The following is a 20793-nucleotide window of genomic DNA, read 5'->3' as shown; positions in this document are numbered from 1 at the left end:
ACAAAACATATATCATTCACCATCATATTTTTAGTACTGACAACAAACCTCTAATTTACAAAGGACAGTAACTTCAAGTACTATAACAATCATTTTATTATGTACAAAATCCTTACACTGCAGTAAGAATTAGAAAGAAAACTTTCACAACTGGGAAATCATAAAACTGTGCTCCTTTAAATTCTACAATGACAAACAAATAAAAACATCTAAAGTCTTTCAAACATTTGAGAATTGGGAGAAACAACACAATATATTTCTACATACATTTATTTTTGAAGTTGACAAATTTTTTTGCATTACATGTTTGTTTTTTTTTTTTTTTAAAAAAAAAAGGAAAAAAAAAGAAAGAAGAAACATGTATGACAATACATCATTGTCCGCAATATCAAACAGATGTACCATCAATGCAACTTTTATTTTCTATTTAACAGATTACTTTTATCAATAATCTTTTGTCAATGGAAATGGACAAACACATAATTTTATACTGTTTCATCAGTATAAATCTTCTGCATAGATCAGCTGAAAAACTTGCTTTCACCTGAACTGAACTCCATCTTCACAAATGAAGAGCAATATTACAGTGCCTCGACGTTCAGCACCCACTCAACAAATTAAGTGGACTAATAGTACGTACGATTCTGACCTTGGTAGGGATAATAATCAGTCCGCTGCTCTTGGTAAGAAGTCTGTCCATACTGATTATAATCATCCACCGCATACGTATTTTGAGGAGGTACACTATAGCTGGAATATTCCTGGCTAGGAGTTACAGGGGGTTGGTTATTGTAACTGTTGCTATATTCATTACCATAGTTACTCTGATACTGGACTGTGTTTGAGAAGTCTGTTCCTTGTGGTGTGCCATAAGATGCAGAATAATCTGTATGCTGATAATGAGAGTAATGCTGCTGTATAGGAGCCATGTTATTTGATGTGTCCTCTGCAGTATAATGGTGGGTAGACTGACTAGAGTCATATCGACCGCCATATGACCGTGTATTTACAGTATATATATTGCTTACATTTGCACTTGCGGAAGGTGATTGTAGATTGTCTTTTTTCATAGCTGATTTCATCACAGGAATATCTTTCCTTGGAGATTGTTCTGCATTATGTTTGTTTGGGTACTTGGAAGGAAGCTGTCCCATTAAATTAGCAATCATTGCTTTTGTCTCTCTAAGGAGATTGGCAGGGTCATCACTTTTATTTGTAACAGAACTAGATGACTCACTGCGCTTTACAGATGCTCTTTCCTTCTCAAGTTCTTTTGCTTTTGCCTTTGCTTCTTCACTCTCTTTAACCTTCTTAGATGCTGCTGCATATATTTCCTCGTAAGTATACTCTTCATCAGAATCATCTACATCATTTTTGTTTTCTGTTTCTTTTTCATATGTAGGTTTCTTACTTTCTTTGTCCTCTACATTAGAATTTGAACTAAAAAGTCTCTGCGAAAATGGAGAAAGTCTTCCTCTCCTGCCGGCAATGATCTGAAATCTGTCTGGTGATGGCGTAGGTTTAGAAGCCGCATTCAATGGGGATTTCTTCACTGGTGGCTCAATAACAACATATTTTCTTAGTTGTTCTACTCGAACTGGGTCACTTTCTTCTAGTTTGCGTAAGTATGTTATTAGACATTGCTGTTCATGAGCTGAAAGATCTTTAAAATTTTGAAGCAATGTTTGTAATTCTACTTCTGACAAGTAACTTATCTCTTTTCCTGTTCTGTTATCATGTCCACTAGGTTGCTGTTTTTTCTCGTCCACAGACATACCAGCACCCTGGGAAGAAATGTTACGTTGTTTGTCACCTCTAACAATACTATTTGTTACAGGCGAATTCCTTGGCTCATCATATGCAGTTTGCAATAATTGTAAACCACTTACATTATCTTTAGAGCTCCCACTTGCAGAAACAGTATAGGATGATGGTTTGGAGGTCACTACAGACAACAGCTGCTGTAATGCAGTAGCAGGTTCTTTGGAGGCGGTATTTATATTTGACATCATCATTACAGCAGGATTTTGAGGATTCATGAGATCATTCCCTCCACCCATCTGCTGCCGCTGCTGCTGCTGCTGCTGCTGCTGTTGTTGTTGCTGCTGCTGCTGTTGCTGCATTGCAACAAATTGAGCAGTAGATACGACTGAGCCAGAACCTTTCGAAGCCTGTGCCATGCCTGTGAAAATATTTATTAATTGCTCTAACTCTTCCTGAGTGACATCTGTTTTACCTTGTGCCACAAGGGCTGCTGCAATCTGCTGTGCAATAGCCACCTTGTCCAGTGGGTTAACTTCTGGAACAGCCACAAGTTTTGGTTCTTCTGCCACAGGAACATTTTCCACAATTGGCTTCATAAAATCAACTGAAGGCTTCAGAACAGGTGAAACAGGTGCTGTTTTGATGATCTTATCATCAATTTTCTTCAAGGCATTTACTAACAGATCAAGACATGTCTGTGTCGCTGATAACATGTTTTTTTCAACTATACCTGCCATAAGCTGACCCTTGAGTTTCTCCTTAACAGTCTCAAATAATACAATATTCTCAGGAACCGTTAAGAGGGAATCTGCTGAATGGGACTCAATTTTTTCTAGTGACAAGGCTTTTCCCATTAGATTATTAATCTTGGGGCCAAGGGAACCTAACTGTGATTCCATTGCTGTAAGAAGACGTAAAATTGGCACTATTTCCGCTTCATCGGAGCTCTTAATCACATCAGGTTTTCTGTTCTCCTCTCTCTTCTCAATTACAATTATTTCCTCAGTCACTTGTTTGGGTACTTTAGGTTTCTCTTTCACTTTTTTCTCAGGTATTCTAGTTTTCATCTCTGGTTCCCTATCTTTAGATGTCTCCTTCATAGGAGAGTGACTGCTTCTGATATTTTTAGTTGTACTTACAGTGTGCTTTGATGACTTTGACTGGATCTTGTCATTTACAGTTACAACATTCTTTGGTGGGTCTGCACACACAACTGTTCCATCTTTATTAGCATGGAGTGGTGCTTTCTTTTTTATGCTGGTAACTGGAAGGGGCTCTTCTTTTGGAAGCCCTAATTTCTTTTTCAGTTGTTCCTTTTTATTTTTTACATCTTCCTTATGCAAAAATAACATTCTTTTGTTCCAGAATTCAATCCATTCAGGTTTAAAATTATGTTTGTTTGGATCTTTTCCTTCTGCCTGTAATTCTTTATATCTTATACTCCAAAATTTTTTCCATTCATCTGGATACATTGGGTGTTTTTCTGGATTTTGTTCATGAAATTTTAAAAGTTTGGCTGCCTCTCGGTCAATTTTATCAACTTCATGGCGGAATGTATCCCACTTACTTTTCTCATCAGCTATTGGGTCCTCTTTCGGTGATCTTTTACGGCTTGGTGATAACCGAGGAGTCTCCTTCTTATGATGGTGTGATCTGACAGGAGACTTCGAGTGCGATCTAATTCTCTGCCTAGGTCGTGACCGTGAACGAGACCGTGACCTCGAATGCGACCTAGATCGCCTGTAACGGTGCCTAGAAAACGGTACAGGAGATCCTCTACTTGTTCGTCTATGGAAGGACCTTGAACTTTCTAGCCTGCCTTCTCTATAACTTGGTGCGTGTGCAGGTCTTGAAACTGATGGAGAATAAGATCTTGACCGAGCTCTTGCTTTCTTTCTAGACCTTGATTTTGATTTTGATCGGGATCTTGATCTGGAAATAGATGTACTCGAAATTGAAGAGAGTGAACTCTTTGGTTTATTTTCTGCATCAACATCGTCTTCTGAAAACAAATTGAATTTAAAAATATATATACATATTTTTTATCATTAAGTCTTTGGTGAAACAAATAAGAAAATCAATAACATTCATTATTAAAAACAAAACAATTTTAACAGGTTTCAAATAAGCAGCTAGTCAATGACAGACTAACCTCCAACTTCTAAACTTTTGCGTTGTTCTATCGACGATCTATCTGATCTTCTAGGTGTGGTGTCTTCTTCCTTTGAATGTCTTTTCAGGTTCTTGTTAGCACCAGCCACTGGGGTTTCTTTCTTCTCAAAGCTGCTCTCAATGTCTCGAGTTCTTAGATGTGCAGCAGCTATTTTCCCTTTGTTGAAAGTACTGCAAGAACATATAGATTAAAGTAACTTCCCCTGTCTAACAACTGTATTAGCACAATATATGCTGTACAGACAACATTAACTGTATGATTATTAAGAACAGGTAAAGTTTGTGTGTGCTCATGTGGTGGTTGTGTGGTTGGGAAAAAGGGGGTTGAGGTGGAGTAATACCATGAGGGCCCTGAACCAGTTTTTTGCTAAGCTATAAGATAAACCGGGTTCATGAATCACTAAATTAAATATTTAATACCTCTGATGGAATATATTTTTAAGGATGATGTGGATATTGTAGGGAGAGAGTGGAGAAAAAAAAATGTGGGGGCATAGTCTTCTCTATATGGTTGTCAGGATTTAATTATCTGAGAGTCAATTTTATCGAACTAAAAGTCATCTCTCACCAAATTCTAAATAAAATTAGTTACCATTCTAACTCTTCAGTTAACTGATTCTTTCATCATTGCTTGGTGGAAAAACTGTGTAGGGTCATTCCATGTCAAGTCACCCAGGCCTTGACACCAACCATGTCAGATTTTGATGAAACTTGGTACAATCACTTCTTTTATCATCCTGAAAGCACTTGTAAAATTTTTTTGCTCTATCTCTTTTAGTTTTTTTTTTTTTTATAAAGTTTTAAAGTTTTTAGATTTGGCATTGTTTCAGCAGTCGGAAATCGTAACTTAAACGTGTCCTCACAACTAAAAAAGTTTGTATGTTAAAGAATACTCAAGGTATCAGTATGAAATTTTGGAATAAGTTTGTGTATTATATCTAAATGTTAAAAAAATTACCATAAAGGTATATTAAAATCTTCCAAATGAAAAAAAATTACAAGTAGTTGTTGGTTTTTGTTGTTGTTGTTTAGTTTTACAAAAACTGCAATATCTAGAGTCTCAGACCTGATAGAAAGCTCAAATTTGTTTTAAAATACTCTTAATTGTATAGGCTATTAGATAAAAGAAAAATTATGTTGGCTTTTTAACCTGTTCAATAGTTATCTAATTTTTTAAATAATATTAATTATATTTTAAAAATAAAAAGTACCAAGTGACTTGGACACCAAAAATAAGTTTTTGTCTTCTTGGAGTAACAATGTATGCTTGGATTTTGTTTTGTTATTCCTGTGTTTTGAAGTAAAAAATTATTACAGTGTTAAATAGTGCTTGGATAGTATTTTATTAAGTTTATTCGAACTTTCAGTAAGTACTGTTACTTAGTTTACAGAGATTCTTTTCCAATATCCAATAAAAGTAACCAGAACAGTAATCAGACCAAAAGTGAAATCAGTATGTCAGATATTCAAACCTGTAGCGTAGGGTTATTTAAAAAATCTGACTGTTTCCAAACAACCTACACACCTTCAAAAAAGTTACAACCGGTACCTGAATTGAGTGAGGAAGAAAAAAATTTGATCCACTTACGATCTGGAATTAATCTGTGTGAATTTAAGAATATATGTTCACACCACAGCTACTACTTTTTAAATGTTTTTGAAAAGTATCAAACAACATGTGTAGACCCACTAAAAAAACACACACACACAAAAAGCCCATCAAAAGTCGTTGAGAAGTGTAGGCTTGGATCTTTCTAAACAATTACTGACAAAAAATAGTAGCATAAAACCTGGAAAAAAGCTTTGCTCAACATGCCGTAACTTTTGTGAGGAAAAATTAAGAGTTGAAGTCAATGAAAGTGAAACAGATGATGAAGTCATGGTTGAATTAAAATCATTGGAATCCAGAAATGAATCCCTCGTACAAACAAACATTGCTCTTGATAATTTAGGTTTAACACCGATAAAGCTTCATGGCTTGTCAGAACAAAGTAAAGGGTCTTATTTTAAAAGGAAGGTTAGTAGTATTGAAAAGACTGCAAAAAAGGCGGTTTCAAAAGCATTAAAATATGATGCACCAAGTTCTGATGATGACGAAGAAGATACAAGTGTGGTTGAGAAAGCAAAGGATTTTGATGTAATGATTTCTCTTATGAAAGAGAAGATGTCATCTGTTGGAGGTCTAGATAAATCCAGATTCTGACACTGGCTCCACATTCTTGGAGTCGAAATAAAGTGATGAAAGAATTTAATGTAAGTGAGTACATGGTGCGACAAGCTAGAAAGCTAAAATCTGAAAAGGGTATTTTGGAAACTCTTGGTCCAAAAAAAGGTAAAACTCTTTCTGAAAATACAGTAAGACTTGTAACAGATTTTTATGAAAAGGATGAAAGTTCCAGTGTGCTACCTGGAACAAATGACAAAGTAAGTGTTCAAAAAAATGTGTACATGCAAAAAAAGATTCATTTTGTGTAACTTGAGAGAACTCTATTATTCTTTCAAATGGGATAATCCCGCGGTACAAGTATGATTTTCAAAATTTTGTTTCTTGACACCTAAATGGTGTATCCTTGCTGGTGCTGCAGGCACACACACTGTATGTGTATGCAGTATCCACCAGAATATTAAACTATTATTGGATGCTGTGAAAATTGAAGAATCTTATAAAGACCTAATTAAGATGCTTGTGTGCAACACGGAAAACCAAAACTGCATGCTACATCATTGCGACAGCTGTCCTGCAAATGCTGCGCTAACTGAGTACTTAACTGAAAAACTAAGTGAAGATTATGATTTAGAAGAAGAAATTGTAATCCGTCAGTGGGTTAACACAGACAGGGCAGAAATGATCAAACAGTCTATCAGTGTTGAAGACTACATTTCTTTATTGGTTAGGTCATTGGAAAAGCTCACCCCGCACTCGTTTATATAGCAAAATCCCAATCAGCAGCCTTTAAAAGATTGAAAGAAGACCCACCACCCAAAACAGCAATTATTGTGATGGATTTCAGTGAAAATTATTCCTTTGTTATACAAAATGAGATACAAAGTTACCACTGGAATAGAGGTGGTTGTACTCAACATCCAGTTGGAGTTTTCCTAGGAAATGAGGAAAACAATGTTTTTGTTTCCAACCACTATTTTATTAGTGATGACCAAGAACATGACACTGGTTTTGTTAACTTTGTACAAAAAGAAATTACAAAGTGGCTGTCATTACATCATACTGACATTGACTCAGTTCACTACTTTACAGATGGTTGTGCTGGGCAGTACAAAAATAGAAACAGTTTTAAAAATTTGACTGAACACTTGAGAGACTTTAATTTGAAGGCCCAACACTCTTTTTTTGCAACAAGTCATGGGAAGTCAATTTGTGATGGCCTAGGAGGAACTATTAAAAGAATTTTAAGGAAAGCCAGTCTACAGCTTTCAGATGAACAAATAATGACAGCAATCGATGTGTACAAGTTTTGTGAAAAAAATACTGAAAACATTCATTTTCACTTTATTGACAAAAAAGAAGCTGATATGCTATGGTTAAAACTAGAAAAACGTTTTTTCAGCAACCCGAAACATTCCTGGAACAAGAAGTTTTCATAACTTCAAACCACTTCCAAGAAACAACCTTGAAATTAGAAGGACTACAGATAGTGTAAAACCCTCCTTAGTCTTTTCTTTCCATTATTCTTCTGATTGGGTTCGTGTTGAACCATGCAAATCATGATGGTAACTGGTACTTTGGACAGGTAAAAACAATATTAAATGATGAAGAAGATGCAGAAATTCTATTTCTAGTCTGTGTAGTAGACGCACCTCAATCAAGCGGCACTGGAAGAATGTATTACTTCAAAAAAGACTGTATCAAAAGAACTGAAAGCTCTTGGATGAAGTGGAAAAACAGTTTGAATCAGCATTAATGTTTATTAAAAAGACAAAATTACTCAAAAAATTCAATGTTTCAAGCAATCAGTTGGGTTATACATAAGTGTTGTAAGAACACTATCTTTGTACATAATTCTAATACAATCTACTATAATTAATAAACATGTTAAAAAGCCATCATTATTTTTGTTTTATCAAGTAGCCTATATGTTTAAGAGTAAATTAAAACAAATTTGAGCATTCTACCAGGTCTGAGACTCTAGATATTGCAATTCTTATAAAACAAAACATCCATTAAAAAAAAAAAGAAAAAAATACATATATATATTTTTTTCATAGAAAATATTAATATATTTTAATAGTATCATTTTTATCTTCAAATATGTATAATAAATAAACTTGCTGCAAAAATTCATGATGTTATCTAAAAGAGTTTTTAAGATAAGCAATTTTAAAGTTTTTAATACAAATTAAATTTACCATTTCCAAAGGTTCGGAAAACGCAAAACATAAAAACTTTAAAAATTTATAAAAAAAAAAAACTATAAGAGATACAGCAAAAAAAATTTGCAGGTGTTGTGAGGATGGTATTAGAACCATTTGAGCCAAATTTCATGAAAATCTAAGGAGGTGGGTGTAAAATTTATTTTTTATTGGGTGATTTGATATGGAATGACCCTGTACTTGTAAAAGAAAAACACAAAAATGTGGATATTCTACAATATTAATTCAGTTAATTAACTTGTTCTTGGCTTACAAGGCTGTACTATCCAGTAAAATTGTCTGACAATTATCCTGTCATAAAAAATTATTAATTAAATAAATTAACACTGTAGAACATCCAAATTTTTGCTGTTTTTCATTTACAAACTGTTTTCCATGGAATAGTTTTCCATTTTAATGCAAATGTATGTATCAAACTGCCAAATGTTTCGTTGGCAAAACTGGCCAGCATGTTATTACACTGTCCTCCTGCCAATGGTATCTACAAAATATTACGCAATCTAAAATGCAAGTTATGACTCCATACTTACAGCCCCATCTATAATACTTTCAACATATTTCTCAATACTTTTTCAACCAATTCAAAAACTGTGTGTAGCTCACTAGCAAGCACAGTAAATTTCTTTTGGAATATATAACGATAACATGAGGAAAGTGTTTTGGCACAGTCTCAAGTATCCAGCCACAAGGAAATCAAAGAAAAACTGAAAACATGAAAGATACTGCATACACTCTTGCTATTCCCTGCACTTAATTCATATCTAACATATCATTTCTCCATATACCCTCCATACCTATCTCACTGAACCTGAGACCACCCATCTTCTGTTGCCCTTTTCATACTTTTGTTATTTCCCCGGGAAGCTTTTGTTGCTCTTCATTGCTTTCCCCAATTTCGGCTAGCAAGTACATTTTTTCTTGATTACAGAAATGAGATATTTTAAATCTCATTGAATCTATTGCATCCATTCTTTTTAGGCACATTTTCAAGTACTGATTTATTATTTTTTGTGTGTGTGTGTGTGTGTGTGTGTGTGTGTGTGTGTGTGTGTGTGTGTGTGTTTGTTGGGGCTTACGGGTGCTCAACGTCACGGTCATCAGTGCCCTGACACACATTAAGAGAAACAAATGTGGACAGACTTAGCAAAACTTAAGCACACACGCAAAGAAAGCAGGAAAAGAAGGATAATTCTGTATAAAAAAGCAAAACATAAGGAAAACGAAAATGGAGCATCAAGAATGCCACAGGAAATTGTCACTGGCTGGCCACTTACATAAAATATGTGCGAGTTTGTCACCCAGTGAGCAAATTAAGACCCTCTCCCTAAAATCTTTGTAAAAACTTTTGAAAAGCACCAGAACTTTAAAACTTTAACCACATTCATTCGAGTGTTTCCTAAAAGAGATGGCAGATCTGCTGGCAAGTCAGCCGCAGCCCGCTGGTCAGAATATAAAACGCAATCCAATAAAATGTGGCGCACAGTGACCTGGATGCCACAAGCACCACACGTTGGAGGGTTCTCTCACTGGAGCAGGTAGCAATGCGTCATAGGACTGTGGCCTATCCGAAGCCGAATGAGGAGAACCTCGTCCCGTCTACAGGGCTGTAAGGAAGTCCACCACAACACACGTGTTGTGGGCTTGACCAAACAGCTTATTGTCAGTCATTTCCAGCCACTCATCCTCCCACCAACGCATGACTCAAAGCTCAACAGCGAGGTGAGTGCGTGCAGGGGGATAGCACATCAAAACAATTGGGATCAAGACATGCCTACTTGCCTGCGAGATCTGCCCTTTCGTTCCCAGCAATGCCGACATGCCCTGGAACCGAGCAGAAAGCCACCACCTTCCCCAATCGTTATAGTTGGAGGAGGACACCTTGGATGGTCTGGACTATTTTATCTGCTGGATACAAACGTTGCAATGAGTGAAGGGCACTTAGTGAATTGGAACAGACAAGAAATTTAGGACAGCAAGAACATCTCATCTGCTCCAGTGCCCGCAAGATCGCAGACAATTCTGCATAAAAGACAGTAAAAGTCTGAGGCAGTCGAACCTTGAGGACACAATCCGGAAAAACAACAGAGCAACCAATGGAATCGCCGTTTCGACCCATCTGTAAAAACAGCTATATAGTCACAGTGCTCAGCTAAAATGGCAGAAAACATTGAGTTAAAAACGGTGGCAGGAGTGCAATCTCTCTCGTACTGCACCAAATCTAAAATCACTCTGGGCCTCTCCAGTAACCAGGGTGGCAGGCAGTTAAAACCCTGGATTTGGGGTCGTACAGACTCCACACCGAGGGACTCCAGCACATGTTGCACATGGGTCCCAAACGGCATCGTAGCCTGGGGACAGTGGGAAAAAATATGGTCCAGAAGCAGATGAGCAACAATATGGTGAGCAGGCGAGGTTGGAGCTGCCACCGGATGGTAAGCGGTGGTTCCCCGGCCTCAGCACAGAGGCTGGGTATGGGACTGGACCGATAAGCACCTGTGGGCAGTTGTAAGCACCTGCCTGCGAGATCTGCCCTTTCGTTCCCAGCAATGCCGACATGCCCTGGAACCGAGCAGAAAGCCACCACCTTCCCCAATCGTTATAGTTGGAGGAGGACACCTTGGATGGTCTGGACTATTTTATCTGCTGGATACAAACGTTGCAATGAGTGAAGGGCACTTAGTGAATTGGAACAGACAAGAAATTTAGGACAGCAAGAACATCTCATCTGCTCCAGTGCCCGCAAGATCGCAGACAATTCTGCATAAAAGACAGTAAAAGTCTGAGGCAGTCGAACCTTGAGGACACAATCCGGAAAAACAACAGAGCAACCAATGGAATCGCCGTTTCGACCCATCTGTAAAAACAGCTATATAGTCACAGTGCTCAGCTAAAATGGCAGAAAACATTGAGTTAAAAACGGTGGCAGGAGTGCAATCTCTCTCGTACTGCACCAAATCTAAAATCACTCTGGGCCTCTCCAGTAACCAGGGTGGCAGGCAGTTAAAACCCTGGATTTGGGGTCGTACAGACTCCACACCGAGGGACTCCAGCACATGTTGCACATGGGTCCCAAACGGCATCGTAGCCTGGGGACAGTGGGAAAAAATATGGTCCAGAAGCAGATGAGCAACAATATGGTGAGCAGGCGAGGTTGGAGCTGCCACCGGATGGTAAGCGGTGGTTCCCCGGCCTCAGCACAGAGGCTGGGTATGGGACTGGACCGATAAGCACCTGTGGGCAGTTGTAAGCACCTGTGGGCAGTTGAATCCCCGCATGGTGGACAGCGTCAAGGATCCGCAAATAAGACTGCCTCACTGACCCGTACACTGTGCACCCATAGTCCAGCCGTGAACACACAAAGGCCCGATAAAACTGGAGGAGATGCGCCCTGCCCGCTTCCCAAGACCTGTGGCTGAGGCACTTGAGGATGTTTTCAGTGCCTTCAGGGTTCTGGCTTTCAAGTCTCATAGGTGTGGCAACCATGACAACCCGGAGTCAAAAATTAGGCCCAGAAACCGCACCGTGTCTCTAAAATGTAGGATAGTGTCCCCCATATGCAAGGTAGGCAAATTAAAAAGACGACAAGAACGATTAAAATGAACACAAACACACTTATCGGCAGAAAACTGAAAACCCATCTTTGCAGCCCACTCCTCTAACTGCCGCACTGTTAGTTGCAACTGACGGCTCACTGTTGCAACACTGGAGGAGGAACAGAAAACAGTAAAGTCGTCCACAAATAAGGAGAACTCTACTGGACTCCTCACTGTAGATGTTATACTGTTGATGGCTATGGCAAAGAGGGTAACACTTAAAACACTCCTGCTCCAATCGATCAGACAGTGTGTTACCAACTCAGGTCCGAAAAAACCGCTGAGACAGGAAAGATCGAATGAAAATGGGGAAGTGGCCATGAAAGCCCCATTGATGCAGTTGTGCAAGAATATAGTGTCTCCAAGTAGTATCATATGCCTTACTGATATCAAAGAATATGTCGATACAGTGATGCTGATGGAGGAAAGCCTGCTGAATAGCCACCTCTAGGAGGGTCAGGTTGTCGACCGTGGACCAAAATTTTTGGAATTCACATCGAGAGCGGCTGAGGAGTTGCCAGACCAGATGACAGTTAACCATCGGTTCCAGGGTCTTTCCGACACAACTCGTCAAGGCGATACTCCGATAACTACTGGGACATGTGCGGTCTTTTCCTGGTTTGAGGAGAGGGATGAGAATTGCCTCCTAAAATAAAATAAAGACATGCCTTTGGTAGCTCTAAACCGTATCTAATCTGTGACAATCAAGCCTCCCAAGGTGAATCAGTCTTTCTTTTTTTTTGTCGTCATTATTCCAAGATATGCCCAGTAGGTGACTGATCCATGTATACAATGTTCCTTTTACACCTTCATTTCTGCCAATAGCTCACAAACTATGAAATAGGTGAGGCAAATATCAATGATACTGACTGACTGACACATTCACAAACACTTTTTAAAATTTGAAATGTGTTCACTCAGCATCTGGTACGGATATGGTATGGAAAGTTCTGGCAGAATTTAAATAATTTAGGACAAAAGAAAACAACTCGCACATTGCCCTCACTGAATACACAATGCCTGTATTGCAGTTTGGCACATAGACTGAGATGAGGGTTCGTGGTGTTTGGAATGGGTAATGGGAAAAAGGAGGTGGGTAATGGGAGGGAGGTTTGGGGAAAGATGGCTGACGGTTGGGAGAGAGGCCACAGGTATGTGATATAGGAATATAAGAAAGAGGAGCTGCAGATGCACTGGATAGAAACACTAGCCCCCTGAGTGTAAAAATAATTCTGAACTGCTAAAAAGATTTATTCAAGAAATATATAAAGTACAAATAACAGTATTCCCCGATACAAGTGCAGGTCTATTTATTCACAGTAACAACGATCAATTATAATGGAAACAACTCATTGTTAAGGTGCAGCATGACAACTAGGCACAAAAATACAGACTTTTTATTGTGTTGTTAAACTTATTTGATAAATGTTATGCAATATCGTATCAACAATGGGAAGAATTGTTATGTTACCTCTTTTCCTATAATTTGAGCAATAAAATCTTGACCATGCTACATGGATCCACATACCTTTCTATTACTGCAAAGCTGATTATACTGCATTATTTCAAACACAAAACTGCAGTGGATAGTGACACATGCAGTGAGTGTGCGTGCGTGTGTGTGTGTGTGTGTGTGTGTGTGTGTGTGTGTGTGAGGGGCTTGGGTGGTGAGGGTTGGAGGGGAGGGGGGGATGGGACGAAAGAGTTGGGTTGGGTGATGATAATGGGGCATCAGAGGCAAAGCGATTATGCACAGATATGTAACAAATTGCTTGTGACCCAACAGAAGAAATTACCCTAACATTAAAAAGTGTATTAGAGAAATTATGGGAAATCAACACTAATTTGGTTCAAATGGATGTAGGTTCCAGTAGTTATGCAGAGATGAAATGGCTTGAATTATTGTGGTGAGCTGTATCAAGCCAGTCTTCTGACTGAAGATATGACGATGATGACGACGGCAACGGCAGTGACAACAATAATGTGGAAATCTATATCACAGTGGCTGCATTTGGATTTTGCTCCTGCTCCTACAAATGTAAGTCCGGTTACACCTCACTTTGCAGATAACCTAAGAAGGGCCAGAGACAGACGGAAAGACAAAGATCTGACAGCATAGACTGGACATGGAGAAATGTGTCAAACATGTAACTGTTCCCTTAATTTGGAAAAATGTGCTTTAATGCAGCACACTGTAGGAAAAGTAATATAAAGGTCACAAAGTAATCACAAATTCACAGAAGCATTGTAAATTTTTTTCATTTCATTCACCACAATTTTGTGTGTGTGTGTGTGTGTGTGTGTGTGTGTGTGTGTGTGTGTAACAATAACGAAACACCAGGTAAGAATGAAGACAAGAATACAATTAATGTACACAAATAACTTCTTGATTACTGGTTGCCACAAACCAAGAAATAAAAAAAAAAGTATGTATATAACAAATACTCACATCAATCCACCATCTTTCGATTTGTCATCCCATGGCACATGGAGATCTGGAACCAATACATTAATTTAAATACATCTAAAAATCTACTTACTAATATGACATACATAAATTACAATTTCTTCTCCAAGCCATTTATAAAACGTTTAATAGATCACTGTTCTACATATATATATTAGACTTGTCTCCAAACATAATTGTTATGATCCATGATAATAACTTCAGTTTTCACTTCCAATTAATGAGCACAAATCTCGATGTGTGTGAGTGCGTGTGTGTACATGCACATCAAAGCACATGCACGCATGTGCACACGTATACACGCGCACACACACACAATCTGCATTATAAGACAAGAAACTCCACTCTGGAAACAATACTCATACATGGATATTCAATATACATGACCCAATAGGCTAAATTTCTGTAAAATAATTTCAAACCATGATGTATAATACCACTTGATGTACATACCATGCATAACTCTTTCGCAAATTCTTCATAATTGTTGAAGTTCTTTTCGAGCAGGGCATCAGTACTTCTTTCTCCCATCTTTGTTGTTAACCATTAATCACTTCTTTGGATTCGATGATGTGGAATTGCTGGCCTTTGCGATAGAATTTCAAATGTATGTAAACACACAGCTGGTTTTACACTATGTCCGGACTATTGTCAAATTGTCCCCAAATCAAATTCTGGATGGGATCATACATTAAAATGGCAATACTGGACGAGCAATCATGAAATATCACAAAAGCTCATCTAAGATTGTCGCATAATGTATTCCCCTTGCACAGTTTAATTCCTTTTGCATACTGAACAGATACTTGTAGCAAAAGCTGAGCCTCAACACGATAGTTCCATTAATGAAAGGTAGTTTCCTTAAAAAAAAAACTTTTGTTTTGAATTACACCTCTTAGTTGGCCTCCACTGTTCTCCAAAGGCACAAACTGTTGAACTGTCACCTGTTTGCTGAAATAGTATTGGCAGCCTAATTTGGAACACAATTTAGGAGAATCGCTATAATAATAATTTTTTTTGTTTTACATTTTAGCACTTAAACATCAGACGCAGTAACGCTTTGTGGACATAATGTTTGTTATGTACGTTATATTGGAGTCAGAATCACAAATTTACAGGAAATGGAAGAGAATATGAGACTCGGATATATACACAGTCTTCTGTGACCCGTGTCAATCTCATTCAAATTCTCCCGGCTGTACTGCTGTGTCATTTTTTTAAAATGCATTTTAGCATTTTAAGTATTTTTTGACACAGCTGTAAACTGAGAAGGATTTCAATTAGATATGACAATTACCTGATTTGAATCATCTCATTTGATGTACTAAATCATCTTCAGTGGAGAAGTCAAGATTTCCGTATTTCATAAAACATGAAATAAGTTCTTTATAGCAAAGGAATTGCTGAAAGATCACATTTCAAAATTTTCTAATTTCCTTCCATAAAATGTGTAAAAGTCTTTCAAACATCTTCTTGGCTAAGAATCTAAAATCTATAAACCCAACATCCCTTCACATAAATATTTAGAACAGCTGAAGAGATTATACATCGAAGTCTCATTAACACAATATTACTAAGAAAGTCAAACAAAAGAATCTGATGTCTCAGCTGCCATTTTGACGTTAAAAAGAAATGAAACTTTGAAATAATGGCATATCATAACAATGGTGCTGATGTTTGTACTATATAAAACTATTATTCCGTATGAAATTATTCTTTCCACCATTACTTTTTTCACTACATGACCATTTTTGGGAGAACCAATCCTGTATTCAAATGCATACATACGCTCAACAATACTAAAAATGCAACACATTTGTTTCATGAACAAACTAACTGATAAACTTACAGCGTAGAACAAAACCACAAGCTATTGGAGTATTGTAAGAGATATCTGCTAATACTTCTTGTAGTATCCATCAATAGTACAGTCTTTCTGGCAGCACATGTGCATTCCTTCATTGTACGTTGAGCAGTATAGCCTTTTACGTAAATGCACGTGACTATAAATAAAAAGTGCAAGGCCATCCACACAAACACACCAAAGTTACCACATTCTGAACGTTTACTGCTAATGCTGATTTGTAATGAGGATTCTGCATTGCCTTATGAGCTATGTTTGCATCTACTTGAGAATGGGATTGGATAATCCAAAAGCTGTCGTGCCATGAGAAAGCAGCTGTGGAAGGAATAAATTTATTTTCCAGTCATAAATAATGGATCAATTTGCAGATCAGATCCTGACAGTAATGTATACCACAAAATTTGAGAAACTAACAAGAAGTAATAAAACTTTAGGGATCAGTTTGGCTATCCTGAATTTGGATCAAGATGATGCCATTCAATCAACTGCTGACTGATACCAGCTCCAGCTATTAAGCACACCTTTGCAAGCTTGTACATCACCCGAGTGTAAATTTAATATCTCCGTGAACAATTCCAAAGCATATGTTATTTCTTTGTTGTGCAACACTCACACTTTTACACAAATTTACATTTCACAGCATAGCACAAAAAAAATTCAATTAAATTTGAAATACGAAAGTGAAGCAATCAGAGTACTTTACATCACAAAAACAACTGAATAAATATTTGGCTGGATTCCAAATGTTAAAGTAAACCAAGAAAAACTCGTATTCAAAGACCGCTGGAAATTTAAACATAATCCCAACTCCACATTGAAACTTTTGTATGTCAACCAACCAACAATGTCTCTTGCTTCAACAAATGCTACTCAAAAAGTCAACTGTCGCTGGCCATAGAAACAGAGTGGAAACTAATGAATAAATATCAAATAAGCTGTCAGCCGTGAAGATCATCGATCGCCAATTTATTTTATAGGCTACCAGTTTCACTGATATAATATGCACTCATCAGGCCTTCTATTCTAGATAGTGGCTAAATTTTTCAATAACAAAAGGCATGTACATCACACAAGAAAAATAACCACTCTTAGCACAACCTTACAAACTCACGATTTTAGTGCACATCAGCAACTAGAACACAACAGTGACATGGAGTTGTGTTCTGGTTGATGACATATATTGAAGTCATGTGTGCATAAGCTGGTGTGAAGGATGTTTGACTGGTTTGATGCGGCCCGCCACGAATTTCTTTCCTGTGCTAACCTCTTCATCTCATAGTAGCACTTGCAACCTACGTCCTCAATTATTTGCTTGACGTATTCCGATCTCTGTCTTCCTCTACAGTTTTTGCCCTCTACAGCTCCCTCTAGTACCATGGAAGTCATTCCCTCATGTCTTAGCAGATGTCCTATCATCCTGTCCCTTCTCCTTATCAGTGTTTTCCACATATTCCTTTCCTCTCCGATTCTGCGTAGAACCTCCTCATTCCTTACCTTATCAGTCCACCTAATTTTCAACATTCGTCTATAGCACCACATCTCAAATGCTTCGATTCTCTTCTGTTCCGGTTTTCCCACAGTCCATGTTTCACTACAATACAATGCTGTACTCCAGACGTACATCCTCAGAAATTTCTTCCTCAAATTAAGGCCGCTATTTGATATTAGTAGACTTCTCTTGGCCAGAAATGCCTTTTTTGCCACAGCGAGTCTGCTTTTGATGTCCTCCTTGCTCGGTCCATCATTGGTTATTTTACTGCCTAGGTAGCAGAATTCCTTAACTTCATTGTCTTCGTGACCATCAATCCTGATGTTAAGTTTCTCGCTGTTCTCATTTCTACTACTTCTCATTACCTTCATCTTTCTCCTATTTACTCTCAAACCATACTGTGTACTCATTAGACTGTTCATTCCGTTCAGCAGATCATTTAATTCTTCTTCAGTTTCACTCAGGATAGCAATGTCATCAGCGAATCGTATCATTGATATCCTTTCACCTTGTATTTTAATTCCACTCCTGAACCTTTCTTTTATTTCCATCATTGCTTCCTCGATGTACAGATTGAAGAGTAGGGGCGAAAGGCTACGGCCTTGTCTTACACCCTTCTTAATACGAGCACTTCATTCTTGATCGTCCACTCTTATTATTCCCTCCTGGTTGTTGTACATATTGTATATGACCCATCTCTCCCTATAGCTTACCCCTACTTTTTTCAGAATCTCGAACAGCTTGCACCATTTTATACTGTCGAACGCTTTTTCCAGGTCGACAAATCCTATGAAAGTGTCTTGATTTTTCTTTAGCCTTGCTTCCATTATTAGGCGTAACGTCAGAATTGCCTCTCTCGTCCCTTTACTTTTCCTAAAGCCAAACTGATCATCACCTAGCGCATTCTCAATTTTCTTTTCCATTCTTCTGTATATTATTCTTGTAAGCAGCTTCGATGCATGAGCTGTTAAGCTGATTGTGCAATAATTCTCGCACTTGTCAGTTCTTGCTGTCTTCGGAATTGTGTGGATGATGCTTTTCCGAAAGTCAGATGGTATATCGCCAGACTCATATATTCTACACACCAACGTGAATAGTCGTTGTGTTGCCACTTCCCCCAACGATTTTAGAAATTCTGATGGAATGTTATCTATCCCTTCTGCCTTATTTGACCGTAAGTCCTCCAAAGCTCTTTTAAATTCCGATTCTAATACTGGATCCCCTATCTCTTCTAAATCGACACCTGTTTCTTCTTCTATCACATCAGACAAATCTTCACCCTCATAGAGGCTTTCAATGTATTCTTTCCACCTATCTGGAAGGGATGGTTACTTTTCATATATGGTGTACACACATTAGTCATTGAAAAATTCAGCAACTATCTAGTATAGGTGGCCTGATGATGGCTTATTATATTACCAAAACCGGTAGCTGTACAAGAAATTGACAATGAACATTAAGCTAATAGCTTTTTTGATATGTATTACACACATATTGGCAGCTGTACCACCATCCAACAAAGCAATAATGGCTGCACCTATGTTAGTAGAAACTAAGTTGGTCGTGGATGGATAATTTTCCAGACCTAAAGCAGTGCTCCTGTTACCTTACAGTTTATGGACAGAAAGTTGATAAGCAAATAGTTCCTCACAGTCTTGAGCAGCTAACTGCTGTTTTTACCATCAAATTTATTGATAGTGACATGGATAAAAGTAGGACAGCAAGATGCTGAAGTTGAGTACAGTTATGACTTGGGACGTGCATTGAAAAGGACATGATACATAGAGGCTGAGATCTGAGTACTATCATCGAATAATAATAGGAAGTGACATCCTCATACTCATTTATTTCATTGATGACATGGATAAGACATTTTAGACAGCAATTTCCACGATACTAAGGACAATCTAATGAAATAGTAACGCTGCAGAAACTTCACAGCTTTTGTCAGAGAAGTGGACTTCAAGGCTTGCGAAGACACACTCATAAAAATTACTCTATCAAAGAGACTGCATTTTAAATTGCGCCAGAATAAAGGAATGAATGAACAACAGGACACAGTTGCCAGAAACTTAACAATAGGTATATCTAGCAGAGACATGTATCCTTACCACCTAGATGTTAATAAAAGCTGTCAGAGAAAATAATCAGAAACATCGATTTTCAATTATTGGTAAATTGATTTAAAGACTGAATGTTCATCTGTTTTTCCTCATAATCCTCATTTGTACATGCTGGAGCAGCTTTTACATGCCTATGCTGAAACAAGCTCACTATCCCATATCACTTCATCTTGCACCTCAAATAGCCACTGAAGCATCATTCAGCCAAATGTTCTTTCGACTTAGGAAACAAGTGGTGATGTGAAATGGGAGGGGCTGAGGGGTGGGGGTGGGGGCATTGTCATGCAGAGTGCTATTTTGCACTCAAGATTCATCTCTGGCTTTGTATCACCCCTCAACTTGTTTAAGTATCTCACTGTAACTGTCACCTTTTACCCTTAAAGTACATCAACAATAACACTATTCAATCCCAAAACACAGTTGTCATGACTTTTCTGGCAGACAGTGTTTGTTTAGATTTTCATAGTCTGGATGAAGAGAGAGCCATCACTTAGGTGACTGCTGTTTGGTTTCACATGTGAAATGGAATGTCTAGGATTCATCGCCCTCAATAATCAATCAGATCTACAAAGTTTTCCTTCTCAACCACACAGCACTCCGAAGAAATTCATTGAAAGAGAAGGCATTGTCACTATCTGATGTGTGAGCATTTTCAGAACACTTTTTGCAGACACCTATTGATATTGTAATTTATTTATGAATGATGCTTTACAAAACACTAGGAACTAAAATGCAAATCATTAAGACAGATTACACGCTCTTGATGCACTATTATTCAGACTTTGTGATGGTCTTATTGGAGCTCAATATCTCTTGCTTCTTTTGTCTATGTGAAATTCCTTATAGCACTTGCAGACCTTTTTCACATCCATATATCACTCTCCATACGTTCCCTTCAATTGGTGATAAATTCTGTTTGGCTTAATGGCTTT

General features: G+C 37.8%; 1 protein-coding gene across 4 annotated transcripts in view; it reads right to left on the bottom strand.

Annotated features, from left to right (window-relative positions):
• Nucleotides 1–365: 365 nt before the first annotated feature.
• The window catches only part of LOC124596618 (uncharacterized protein CG7065-like), a 75542-nt gene continuing 55114 nt past the window's right edge, over nt 366–20793 (bottom strand). For 3 of the 4 annotated variants that reach the window (XM_047135842.1, XM_047135844.1, XM_047135841.1), the window contains 3 exons: nt 14368–14413; nt 3917–4107; nt 366–3766 (listed from right to left, as the gene is read on the bottom strand). In XM_047135842.1, the coding sequence (XP_046991798.1) occupies nt 627–3766; nt 3917–4107; nt 14368–14413 (3377 nt within the window). In that variant the 3' untranslated portion in view covers nt 366–626. The remainder of the gene's footprint in view (nt 3767–3916; nt 4108–14367; nt 14414–20793) is intronic. The other variant, XM_047135843.1, reaches the window with a different exon arrangement.

Source organism: Schistocerca americana, chromosome 2 (genome assembly GCF_021461395.2).
Source record: "Schistocerca americana isolate TAMUIC-IGC-003095 chromosome 2, iqSchAmer2.1, whole genome shotgun sequence".
Taxonomy (NCBI): Eukaryota; Metazoa; Arthropoda; class Insecta; order Orthoptera; family Acrididae; genus Schistocerca; species Schistocerca americana.
This window is presented reverse-complemented; position numbering and strand designations above follow the sequence as displayed.